The sequence below is a fragment of the Tachyglossus aculeatus genome, chromosome 13 (assembly GCF_015852505.1).
Source record: "Tachyglossus aculeatus isolate mTacAcu1 chromosome 13, mTacAcu1.pri, whole genome shotgun sequence".
NCBI classification, from domain to species: Eukaryota; Metazoa; Chordata; class Mammalia; order Monotremata; family Tachyglossidae; genus Tachyglossus; species Tachyglossus aculeatus.
In genome coordinates, this window is record NC_052078.1 from 6387295 (window position 1) to 6400758 (window position 13464).

The following is a 13464-nucleotide window of genomic DNA, read 5'->3' on the forward strand; positions in this document are numbered from 1 at the left end:
AAGGTTTTGCTCAGAAGAGCTACTCGTTTTTTGACAGCAGTTTGCCATGCTGGTCTCCTCCACAACTAACTCCTAGTTTGCTGGGATGCAGCATTGAAGGGAGATCTATTTTACTATGTCTTTAAAACGTTTCCTCTGGCCTCCTTGTTTTGAGTTTCCATTTTCAGTTGTCCCTATAGTGTCCTGCTGTCATTCATTCTTCTCACGTGTCCCACCTCAGTTCAGCAATGTTGAGATGTGCAGTGCTTCACTGTTAGGAGACTGACTTTGTTCCATAACTTTGTGACCCTATTTGGCTGGACAGGTGAAACAACTAATCAGGGGAAGCTTGTTGGAAGAGTTGGGATTTCAGGAGGCCCTCAATGGTGGGGGCAGGATAAGCCCTACCTGATGTGGGCTGGGAATGTGTCCGTTTATTGTTGTATTGTACTCTCCCCAGTGCTCAATAAATACAATTGAATGAATATGGGTGTGAAGTTCCAGGGCTTGGAGACAGCATGAGGAAGGGGCTCGAGGCAGGTAAGATGAGAGTGGGGTCCAGCCAGGTGACGGGCTTCTGAGGGGGTGGGGGACAATTCTAAAATAATGATCCCATGTCCCCAGCTTTTCTTTGTTTCATGGCGTAGTGGATAGGGCACAGGATTGGGAATCAGAAGGTCATGGGTTCATTCATTCATTTATTCAATCGTAATTATTGAGTGCTTACTGTGTTCAGAGCACTGTACTAAGTGCTTGGAAAGTATAATACAGCAACAGAGAGACAATCCCCGCCCACAAGGTCTCACAGTCTGGAGGAGGGGAACAATAATCATAGTATTTGTTCATCATTTACAGTGCCAAGCACTGTTCTAAGTGCTGGATAGATACAAGTTTAGCAGACGGCACAGTCCTTGTCCCACCTGGGTTTACACTCTTAATCCCTATTTCACAGATGAGGTAACTGAGGCCCAGAGCCGTTAAGTGACTTGCCCAAGGTCACAAAGACATGTGGTGGAGCTGGGATTAGAACCCAGAACCTTCTGACTCCCAGGCCTGTGCTCTTTCCACTAAGCCATGCTGCTTATCTGTGCTCTGGCACTTGTCTGCTGAGTGACCTTGGCCATGTCACTTCACTTCTCCGGGCCTCAGTTCCCTCATCTGTAAAATGGGGATGAAGACTGTGAGCCCTATGTGGCACAGGGACTGTGTCCAATCCCATTGTCTTGTATGTACCCCAGCACCTAGCACAGAGGCTGGAACATAGAAAGTGCTTAACAAATGCCATTATTAGGAGCAGCATGGCCTAGTGGAAAGAGCACGGGCTTGGAAGTCAGAGGACTTGGGTTCTAATGCGGACTCTGCCACTTGTCAGCTGTGTGACTTTGGGCAAGTCATTTGACCTCTCTGTGCCTCAGCTGCCTCATCTGTAAAAGGGGGATTAAGACTGTGAGCCCCACGTGGGACAACCTGATTACCTTGTATCCACCCCAGCGTCTAGAACAGTGCTTGGCACAGAGTAAGTGCTTAACAGTTACCATTATTATTATTATTTATTATTATCCTGCCAGGGGAACATAGAAAGCGCTTAACAAATACCATCATCATTATTATCATCATCATCCTAACCGGGGAGCGCGGCCAGTTGGGAAGGAGAAACAGTCTAATAAACAATGCAGTGTTTCTGTCTCTCACTTACACTGCCACAGTCACCCCCGATCGTATTCTTTCCCTGCAGCCCCTGGGCCCGCCCTGGCCCGCAGGCTCCGCCGATTCCAGCTTAAGTCGCGGGTTCGACTGTCCTGTCCCGACCGGACCCCGTCCCCACCCCCGGAAGCCCCGGGACGAGATGCAGGCGGGCCTCGGATCCCTCCTCTATTCTCCATCTCCCTCCCTCCTCCCCATCTCCCCTCCCTCCTCCCCCTCTCCCCTCTTCCCTATCCCCTCCTTCCCACCTCCCCCCTCCTTCTATCTCCCCATCTCCCCTCGTCCCCAACTCCTCTCCCTCCTTCCCATCTCCCCTTCCCCTCCCCATCTCCCCACCTCCCCAACTCCTCTCCTCCTTCCCATCTCCCCTCCCACCCACTTTTCCTCTTCTCCATGTTCCCCCCTCTTTCTCATCTCTCTTTCTCCCCATTTCCCCTGCTCTCCATCTCCTCTCCTTCTCCCCATCCCCCTCCTCCCCATCTCCCGTCTTCCCCATCTCTCCTTCTCCCTAACCCCCTCCTCCCCATCCCCCTTCCTCCCCTCCTTCCCATCTTTCCTCTTCCCCATCTCCCCTCCTCCCTGACCCCCTCTTCCCCATCCCCCTTTCTCCCCTCCTCCCCATCTTCCCTCCCTCCTCCCCATCTCCCCTCTTCCCCATCTCCTCCTCCCCATCCCCCTCCCTCCCCTCCTTCCCATCTCCCATCCCTCCTCCCCATCTCCCCTTCTCTCCATCTCCTCCTCCCCATCCCCCTTTCCTCCCCTCCTTCCCATCTCCTCTCCCTCCCCTCCTTCCCATCTCCTCTCCCTCCCCTCCTTCCCATCTCCCCTCCTCCCTCCCCATCACCCCTCCTCTCCATCTCCCCTCCTCCCCGGCCCCCCGGAGGCCGCCCCCTCGGCCAGGAGCATGCGCCGTTTGCAGGAACTGGAGAAGGAGGGAGGCGGGGAGGGGGGGGACTGGAGGGGTTGGGGGGAGCAGGACCATATCACCCGGCTTGTCTTCGCGCTCCGAGCTTCCAGTTTGCTGGTTGCCAAGCAGTTATCATTGTTTCTGTGGCGATTGCAGAGGCTGTTGCTAATTGGAGAAGCCCCACTGGCAAGCAGCATCTTCCTCTTTCAGTGCCCCTGCATTTGGAAGATCTAGATTTGGCTTGGCTTCTTCTTTTTCTTTTCTTTTTTCTTTTTTTTTTTAAACCCCCAACCCCTTCCACACACCAAAAAAGAATCGGTCCGATTTAATGCCCAGAAGTGATGGACTAAATCACCCCCGCCTTGGCTCTGGTGCCTCTAAAACTCGCAGAAGAGCCCGGTGGCCACTCTGGTGGTGGGCACCGTGAATAGGTGATCATGACGACCACCAAGGACCAAAATGCTTCGGGGAAAACTGTGCAACAACAGGAGCAGGTAACGGGGCTGTGGGGAATGTTGGACTGTCGGTTTGTGCTTGGGAGTGTGTGAGTGTATGTGTGTGCGTGAGAATTCTGAGTGCTAGGGAAAATATATTCCTAAATATATGTGAGTGTGGATCTGACTTGACACCTGAGCCTCACAGCTAGGAGGAAAAGGAGTTACTGGGGGTAGCCAGTCTGGTCTTTGCCCCTATTGTTTTCAATTTTTAACAGCTTGCTTTGCTTTATCAATAATGCTTAGGCAGGCTGAGGGGCTAGTGTTCTAAACTTGAAGGGTTAAGATCCCTGGGCCAGGGCCCATCTCCTCAGAATAATCTGGCTTGGCATCAGTGAGTTTTGGAGGTTTTCAACTACTTTGAAATAGGCTTAGTCGGATCTCGGCGTACCCCATCCATCTAAGCAGTCCAGGAAAAGGAAGTTCAATTTGGCATGCCTACACAGGTAAAAAGGTCTCACTCAGGATGTCCCTATAAGGTTATCCTGTTTTTTCTTTCCTTTTTAAAGAACTCTTAAAATGTGCTGTGTAATTGGTATCATTCATTAGGAGCAGAGAGGAGGGAGAGAAAACTTTCTTTGTAGGAAAAGCTAGAAATTCATGATTAAGGTGAAGTGATTTGTACAGATAAGAAGTGGTGACATAGGTGAAGTCTTGCTGTGATTGCAGAGATGCCACTAAGGACTGCAATGATGCTCCAGTATGGGAGGACAGCAGTTTAATATCACCATCACCTCCAGCAGATACAAAACTGTAACGTCTCTTGGGAAATAAAATAAAACAATGGAATATATTTCTCATATTATTTGTAAATTACCATCTCCTCCTTAAGAGGCTGCAGGAGTTCATATCTTTAATCACTGGCTAGTTAGGAACATCATTAAAATAGATCTTGGGAGACAATAAAATACTTTGCCCTATCCCAATCTATTAGCTGCATGAAGTGGTTGTCCCTTGATTTTTCAGTCACTTGGGATTATTTCCTATGATTTGTCCTTCTGTGCTCTGGGGATAAAGGTTGTTGCGGAGGGTACCCATAGATGGGTAGGAGTTGGATGCAGGTATAAGGTACCCTAGGTCTTGGTCTACCAAAGCTCTCAGCTTTTCTGAAAATGTAAAAAAAGAACTTTGAAACTGAATTTAATGTAAAAACGTTTTCCTATCAAATCCTTGAATCCTCTTTCTCTCTTCTCCCCCTCCTCCCCCCACCACTCAGAAAATCCATTTTTATTATTTCCAGAGTATTATTTCCAGAGAATCGGAAAATATGAGTATTGAGACACTTAGTGAAGAAATGAAAAACTCAGTGTTATGGAGATCTGAAATGTCTGAAGGATATACTGGAGGACTAAGAAGGGTTAATGGAAGAGAGAAAAGGAAGAAGGTTGCCAAAGTGTTAATGTTAGCAAGGGCTCAGAATGAGAAAACCTCCATTGTGTTTTAAAGGAGTTCTGTAGCCTGTTTATTCAATGAAGTGGCATGGCCACCCAAGATTGCCAACCTCTGACTGACTTGCTGTCCTTTTATACTCCCCGCTCTGTCATTAAATATGAAATACATGTTTCAAATTTATGGTTTGTGCCTAGTTTAAAGTAGATTTCTTGCCCATATGGCATAGTTCCTAATTGTGAAAGAGCATGTGGCCTCAGTGCAAATTAAACATGATCCTCAACCCAGGTAAGTAGCAAGAGAGTAGAAAGGAGCAATTAAGTACATGCAGTTAGGTAGCAGCATTGCCTAGTGGATAGAGCATAGGACTGGGAGTCAGATGGACCTGGATTCTGGCGCTGCCACTTGTGACCTTGGGCAAGCCACTTAATTTCTCTGTGCCTCAGTTACCTCATCTGTAAAACGTGGATTAAGAATGTGAGCTCCATGTGGGATATGGTTTGTATCCAACCTGATTAGCTTGTATCTACTCCAGTGCTTAGCACAGTGCCTGGCACATAATAAGTGCTTAACAAATACCATAAAAAAAAGTCTCTCCAATTGGAAAAAGTATCATTCTTTGGTTGGAAAACCATTTGTTACAGAGGACTCTTTGCCTCCCAAAATGAGCAGAGTGGAAGCGGTTAATTGGCAAAAAATAAAGCTGTCAAATCATTGGCTGGTAGATGTTTGCCTTTTTCTTCTTGAATCTTCACCCCTGCCTAAAACAGTTCCAATTCCCGGACACTTTAACTGCAATTAAACTGAAGGCACAGGTTCTGCTAAGGCTGGGGAAGGGAGAGTAGATTTGTTAGAACCAGCTGCCGCTGTCACATGAGATTGTGAATGTTTCTTTTCTGCCTCCCTCATGGTGACATTTTCTTGATCCTGAGGCATTGAAGTATCAGTGTGGCTGATGAATATTGGGATTCTTATAATATGAAGCAAAGTCGAAAAGCAGTCAATGATTGCTCCAGGGAGGAGGAGATGATGGAAAGGGAAGGTTTGAAAGGCAAAGCATCTTCCCTTATAAGGCTGTGGAAGAAAGAGCCGCCAGTGTGGCCCACTTTAAACCCAAAACTGTTCCCAGGGTCCAGTTATGACATGAAGGAAACCCATTTTTCTGAACACTTCCACTCCTGCCCTTGCTTAATTCATTTTCCCAAACTGTTTGAAGAGTTGATTCCTCCTTTTGGTTTAAAATGCCAGGTCCAATGGGCCCTCCGCTTGCCTGTCCTGCCTGGCTCTGAAATTAGCTTCTTTTCCGGCACAGAGGTCAGGATGCTGATTTACCATCCTGGCCACCTCCAGAGACAGGCGGTCAATGAAGAACCAAATGTGTGGGCTGGCAAAGTCTACTTGCTTGCAAGGTTGTGCTAATTGTTAAACCTCCTCCAACATGCTACAAATGAAAAGCCATGACATCTCATCTCCATGTAGAGTGATGAATTACTCTACAAGGGTTTGAGTTCAATATAGCAGCTTATTTATCCTCATTTCAGCTCTGCTGTAATTATTATTTGTTCAGATGGTTGCAAGAAGAGAGCAGAGCACACTAGTTAAGGTGTGATTTGAGAGAAAAATTCAAGCTTAGCCTGTCACCAGAAGATGATGGGGAGACATGGGGGTGGTTGGTAGAGGCCGGTTTAATAGGCTGAAGTTTATACCAAATAGATGAGGAAAACAATAGGTATAAAATGCATGCCTTGCATCTTAATGCTCTAATAATCTACATTTTACATTTTATAACCTTTAAATATCAAATCATAAAGAAAGGCAGGTGTGTCCTTACCCATTCAAAGCCATCCTCCTTAGTTATGATAAGGGACAATCAGAGTGTTGAAAAGACCAGCCTAAGTAACCACCTGGTATGCCTGCTACCCAACAATAGTAATTGTGGTATGTGTTAAGCGCTGACTATGCTCCCAGCATTGTTCTAAGAGCTGGGGTAGATATAAGATAATTCACTTGGACACAGTCCTTGTCCCACATGGGGCTCCCAGTCTTAATCCCCATTTTACAGATGAGGGAACTGAGTCCCAGAGAAGTTAAATGACTCGCCTAAGGTCATACAGCAGTCACATGGCAGAGCTGGGATTAGAACCCACGTCTTCCGACTCCCAGGCCTGTGCTCTTTCTAGTACCTCCGACTGGGATTCCTGATCTCAATCAGTCAATCAATCAATCAATCAGTCGTATTTTTTGAGCACTTACTGTGTGCAGAGCACTGTACTAAGCGCTTGGGAAGTACAAGTTGGCAACATGCAGAGACAGTCCCTACCCAACAGTGGGCTCACAGTCTAGAAGGGGGAGACAGAGAACAAAACCAAACATATTAACAAAATAAAGTAAATAGAACAGATATGTACAAGTAAAATAAATAAATAAATAAATAGAGTAATAAATATATACAAACATATATACATATATACAGGTGCTGTGGGGAAGGGAAGGAGGTAAGACGGGGGGGATGGAGAGGGAGACGAGGGGGAGAGGAAGTGCAGGTAGAGGATTAAGAAAGATGAGTTCTGATTTTAGGAAACTCTGTGTAATGTTGAAGGAAGGGATGAGCCGAATTGATCACTTCACAATACTCTGAGTGTCATTCCTAACAGAAACGGGCAACTTAGTGATGGGCAGTTTTGGGTCCTGTTCTGTGCACAGATTGAAGAGTTTTGGAGGAGGCTGAGGATAATTTGGTGCGTAAATATATATTTATGCTCTCCTTAGGGAACTGAAGTAGCTGAGGATTCAGGGCCAAGAGATCCCAATTACAGATTAAAACAATAAAAGCGCATTTGTTTTTAAATTGATATTGTTCCAATTTCAAATGCTGTGGAATGGAAAGGAAGAGATAAGCCATGTTATCTAGGGTAAGTGAGGTTGGAAAGATGAATATTTCATGCTTCCAGCGTACCATGGCACACTCCGGCTTTGCATCTCACAGAAAGAGCTGTAACACTCTGTGGTGGGAATAAATTTGTCATGGCATTTGCTGAGAATGGTTTCAGTTGGGTTGGGGGCGGGGTGGGGGAAACGCCTCTGAGTAATTGGAGAAGCGACTGAAAGTGCGGGAGAGTGATGTGGAGCGAAATGAAGTTATTGGTGTTTTTTTTCTTTTTCCCAGAAGGCCTTGTACATCATAGGGCTGAGGGGTGGAAGGAAACGCGAGGTGACAGTTAATTCTTGCTCCTGTGTCCAAACAGGACCACACCTAAACCCATCCAGGGAGATGGAAATGGATTCTATTTTTAAAGCCTCCAGAGATAGTAATCCCGCAGCCTCTCTTAGTCACTCGTTCTTTCGTCACCCAATTCCTGCTTGCTGGAGCAGAAGCCTTTTTGGTTCTGAGTCCCATGGAGAGGAAGAAGAGCTAGTCCATCAGGTCTTTGTCTTGGTCTTGGTCCAGAGGGAGAACCGAGGAGGAGCAAATAATTATTTTTCCAGTGGCTTGGTTGGGGCCACTTGCGCTATCACATCCTTGCCCGGCCCATTCCCAGAGGGGCACAGAGCACAGTGAGTGAGACGGCAGACAGGGGTACAGCACGCTGCACAGATCTAGGAGTCAGAAGGACCCGGATTCTAATCCTGACTCTTGTTACTTGTTGGGGGCTTCTGTTGCACCTCTATTTTGGAAAGTTATACTTAGGGCTCAAGAGTGTGAATGCCCTACATGACAACAAGGAAGATGGGAGACAGGGGAACAGCACATTGCACAGATCTTGCAATGTGCAATGGAGAAGCAGTGTGGGTCAGTGGAAAGAGCACGGGCTTTGGAGTCAGAAGCCGTGGGTTCAAATCCCGGCTCCGCCACTTGTCAGTTGTGTGACTTTGGGCAAGTCACTTCACTTCTCTGGGCCTCAGTTCCCTCATCTGTAAAATGGGGATGAAGACTGTGAGCCCCTCATGGGACAACCTGATTACCTTGTATCTACCCCAGCGCTTAGAACAGTGCTTTGCACATAGTAAGCGCTTAACAAATACCAACATTATTATTATTATTATTAGATCTTGGAGTCAGAAGGACCCGGATTCTAATCTTGACTCTGTCACTTGTCTGCTGTGTGACCTCGGGTATGTCACTTCACTGCTCTGGGTCTCAGTTACCTCATCTGAAAAATGAGAATTAGGACTGTGAACCCCATACAGGACAGGGACTGTGTCCAACCTGATTAGTTGAATCTACCCCGGCACTCAGTACGGTGCATGGAATAAAGTAGCATTTAACAAATACCGGGAAAAAATTACGCCTGTGAGGTTTTTGCCCACATTAATCAGCTTGGAGAGCTGAAAGGGTCTCAGTGAAAGTCCATCTAGCACCTTGCTCTTAGTTTAGGTTTCCAAGAACTGAGGCTCCACAACCAGCAGGGAGATTCCATCAAGCTCTGTATAAGCTTCATTTGTTCTTGAAGTCTTACTGAATCTCCTCTTTTTATTCCTCCCATATGGAATAGCTCCAGTTAATAGTGTTCATGAGGTAGAATTAAACAAAGGAAGGTTTAAGTTAGATATTAGTCAATTCATGTCATTGAAGGCCAGTGGTTTATAGATGAGTCTCTCAAGATCAGGTGAATAATATCCAAGTCATAGTTGCCATGGTACTTACGATCAATAGCCTCAATTATTTCTCTAATTGCCAGGATTGGTAGGGATGTCTAGCTAGGAAACTCAGGGAGGGGAGTGCAGGGTGGGGAGAGAGAATAGAAGAAAAAAGAGTCCATAAGGAAAAGGTGTAAAGGAGAGAAGAGAGCAGAGGAGGAAAATATGTCTGAACCTCAATGTGAAAATCATTCCTGAAGCTGTAAAATGGCAGGGCTGTGACCAGGGAAGTGAGCCAAGCAGCTTGGCACAAGAGAGGAAACTGGGAGGACAATGAGTATCCTGCAGGGAGACGATGTCTGGAACATATTAATCAATCAATGGTATTTATTGAGTGCCTACTGCATGCAGCACACTATGCAAAAGTGCAAAATCGAGTTGGTAAACTTGTCCCCTGCCCACAAGGACCTTACAGTCTAGAGGGAAGCTTGGCAAGGTCCCATTAACCTTCATAGGCATTTCCCCTACTCTCAGTTTTGTGGGAAAATGTTAGGATGCTAATCACTTACAGTAATGAATAATCAGCCTGTTTCTGGCTCATCAGGAATTATATCATTATTACTTTTTATGCTAATGAGCCATACTCCTGTTTGACAGTAATATGTTTGGGTATGAAATAAGCATCCCTCCATGAGGGATCACAGAGAGAGAAATGGGAAATAGATACTCTGTAGAAGAAAGTGATGAAAAATAAAATTTGGAAGGAAGTCCTGAAGAATCAAAAGAGCTCTGAGAGTTCAGTCGTAGACCTTCTTTGCTTGATGTAGGCTGTTCTATTAAGCAATCAATCGTGGTGTTATTGAGTGCTTTATTTGTTGTGTGCCGTACACTGTACTGAACACTTTAAGGCGTGTAATAGAGTTTGTAGACATGATCCCGGTCTACAAGGAACTTGCAGCCTAAAGGAGGAGCTAGAAATAATAATAAAAAAAAAACCAGGGGCAATGGGAGAATATAAGAATATGTACACAAGTGCAGGTATAGATCCAAATGCATAGGTGACACAGAAGGGGAGGGAAGGGAAATGAGGGCCTAGTCAGAGGAGGTTTCTTGGAAAAGATGTGATTTTAGTAAGGTTTTGAAGTGGAGAGAGTGGAGATCTGTCAGATAGAAAGAAAGAGGAAGTTCCAGATCAGAGGGAGGAGGTGGAAAAGGGGCCAGTGGCAAGATAAACGAGATCTAGGCACAATGAGTAGGGTATTGTTAGAGCAGCAAAGTGGGCTGTTTGGGTTGTAGTAGGAAATCAACAGTAAGGTAGGAAGAAGCTAGCTGATTAAATGTCTTAAACTCTATGTAAAGCAGTTTCTATTGATACCAAGGTGGATGGACAGCCACTGGAGGCTTTTGAGTCATGGGGAAACATAGACTGAATGTGTTTTTAGAAAAATAATCCAAGCAGCAGAATGAAATGTGGACTAGAGAGAGGAGAGATACGAGGTTGGGAGGTCAGTGAGAAGGCTGATTCAGTAGTCAAGGCAGGATATGATTAGGGCTTGGACATAGCAGTTTGGATGGAGAGAATAGGATGGATTTTAGTGATGCTGTGAAGACAGAACCAACAGAATTTGGGAATAGATTGAATATCTGGGTTGAATTAGAGAGATGTCAAGGATAATGCCAAAGTTAATCTGGATCTGCCACTTGTCAGCTGTGTGACTTTGGGCAAGTCATTTAATTTCTCTGTGCCTCAGTTACCTCATCTGTAAAATGGGAATTAAGATTGTGAGCCCCACCTAGGACAACCTGATAATCTTGTATCTCCCCCACTGCTTAGTACAATGCTTGGCACATAGTAAGCGCTTAACAAATACCATCATTATTATCATTATTATGGGCTTGTGAGACAGGGAGGATTGTAGTGTTGTTTACAGTGATGGGATAGTTGGCAGAGGACAGAGTTGGGTGGGAAGATGTGAAATTGTGTTTTGAATTTGCTGAGTCTGAGGTGATGACAGGACATCCGGGTAGAGATGTTGGGAAGGCAGAAGGAAATGTGCCATTGCAGAGGAGAGTTAGGGGCTGGAAAGGTTGTAAATCTTTTCTGGGAAGATAAGATTATCTTTCTGTTTCAATTAGTGCTTTTAACTCATCAGCTCCACAAGGATAATGACTGACATCGGTTGGACTTTGCATTTCATAGCTCAATAATGATAATAAGAGTTGTGGTATTTGTTCAGCGCCTACTATGTGCCAGACATTGTACTAAGCTCTTGCATAGGTATGAGCTAACTAGGTTGGACACAGGCCCTGTCCCACATGTTCTACAAGAGATGGGAAAGCACGTCTGCTCAGAAATGCAGAGTTTAATGATGAACTCAGTATTCTGCAACTCTGTGGAGTATGGGAGAGAGTTGTGCTCTGAAGTAACCATTTTTTTTCACTATTTTTAGCAGAGACAAAGAAAAAGGACGTTTAGATTTGAGGTCTAAGGAGTTGCAAGAAAGGGTTTCATGAGACATCAACAAACTTTCTTACCCTGAAAAAGATTATCTTTCCAACATTCTGGGGGGTTTGATGGCTCTGGCTTCTTTGTCCTTCCTTTGCAGAGAGCCCTGTAAATTCCATATTGCTGCAACCGCTGCTCTGCTGTTTCTACTCTCCAGATAGATCTGTCTTTGAAATGAAGGGGCTGTGAAATGTTGGGGAGTTGCTGGAAGCTGCATCTGAGGTGTCAGGGAGTGAAGCTCTCTGCCTCCAGCATTCAGGCCGTGGAGGCCAGTTGGGGCACTAAGAGTGTGCGGCTCCAATCCTCACCTGAGAGAGGAAGTGAGAGAGGGAGCAAGTGTGCAGGGACATCATCATCATCAATCGTATTTATTGAGTGCTTACTGTGTGCAGAGCACTGTACTAAGCGCTTGGGAAGTACAAGTTGGCAACACATAGGGACATGCATATGTATATGAGGATTTACAGGCATGAGGGTGCCTGGGTCGGTGTGAATGTGTGTGTGTGGATGAGGACCATAATATCAAAGCAGCTGAGAGAGAAATAATGATGGTTTGTATTAAGTACCTAACACTGTGCTAAGCACTTGGGTGGATGCAAGATAATCACATCAGACCCAGTCCCTGTCCCACCCAGGGCTCACAGTCTAAGAGGGAGGGAGAACCAGTATTTTACCCCCGTTTTTTGGATGAGGAAAGTAAGGCACAGAGAAGTAAAGTGACTTGCCAAAGGTCACACAGCAAGTGGCCAAGCTGGGGCTAGAAATCGTCTGATGTCCAGCCCCGGGCTCTTTTCCATAAGCTGTGCTAACGAACATGCCTGGTCAAGTCATTGCCGAGGTAACATTATAGGCTCATTACATTTCATTTCATGAATAGCAACTGTTCCAGATAGCACACTTATTAAATACTTTGCAGAGAACCTGGTGATCTCCTGTGTCTATCAATCAGTGGTATTTTCTGAGCACTTCCACTGTGCACTTTACTTTGTGCCCAGAGCACTTGGGCAAGGTGCAATACAACAGAGCTAGCAGGCACGTTCCCTGCCCGTGTATCTTTCCATTCCCGAAGCCTCAGATTTTATGAGGTTGCCTTAAATCCAGGGTGGGACTGTTTCTGAACTAGTAAATCCATCCATGTTTGCACCCTGTTCCCCACAGTCTGGGGGATTGTGTTAAGTAGTCACCTTTAGACCGAGTCAGGGGCTTCTGTTTACACCTCTGTTTTGGAAAGCTATGTTTAGGGCTCCCGAGTGTGAGTGCCCTGCATGACTGACTTTTTAAAAAAATACATATTCTGGAAGTAATAAAGATTTGGTAATGGAATTCACAGAGGCCATTTATATTTTATTCCCTTAATAGTTTCTGATGTACGTTTCAGGAGATTTAATTTTCCTGTCTGAAACACAAGGAAACTGTTTTGCACCACACAGAACAGCAGGAAACTTGGGGTGTCCTATGGAACAAGTGGTTCTTTAATGTGCATTTTAGGCTTCTCAACGCTGGGTCTGTGGAAGTGGAAGAAGTATGAAAAGGAGTTGGCATAGAATGGCACAAAAATGGGGAAACAGACAAAAAAATCACTGAAAGCATTTTAAAAGGTCTGGATTTGGATTATGGATTTGGGCAGGCACTCACCCGTTGTGAAGACAAAGGGGTGGACCTGGGTTTACTTAAGGGCAGATATGGCCCGTTAAGTGGATGAGCTGCAGTGGGTTATGCAATGTGACTAGAATTTTAAAACCACCCTCTTGGTGGTTTAAAAAGAGTGGACCCTCTTGTTAAATCAGATGAGGAAACAGGTTCTGTTGGAAAGGGAATGTCAGTTAGATGGATCTAAATGGATAAATAAGTTTACTTTTTATTGAAATGCTGCTTTTTCAATGTTACAACATTGAAACACGTTATAA

At 45.4% G+C, this 13464-nt stretch overlaps 1 protein-coding gene across 5 annotated transcripts in view; it reads left to right on the top strand.

Moving 5' to 3' along the window:
• The window catches only part of DPP6 (dipeptidyl peptidase like 6), a 551379-nt gene that overhangs the window by 283743 nt on the left and 254172 nt on the right, over nt 1-13464 (top strand). Inside the window, exon 1 of one of the 5 annotated variants that reach the window (XM_038755598.1) lies at nt 2682-3084. The exons of the other annotated variants lie outside the window; for them this stretch is intronic. Coding sequence (XP_038611526.1) covers nt 3028-3084 — 57 coding nt within the window. The 5' untranslated portion in view covers nt 2682-3027. Of the gene's footprint in view, nt 1-2681; nt 3085-13464 lie in introns of those variants that run through there. 5 annotated transcript variants of the gene reach the window in all.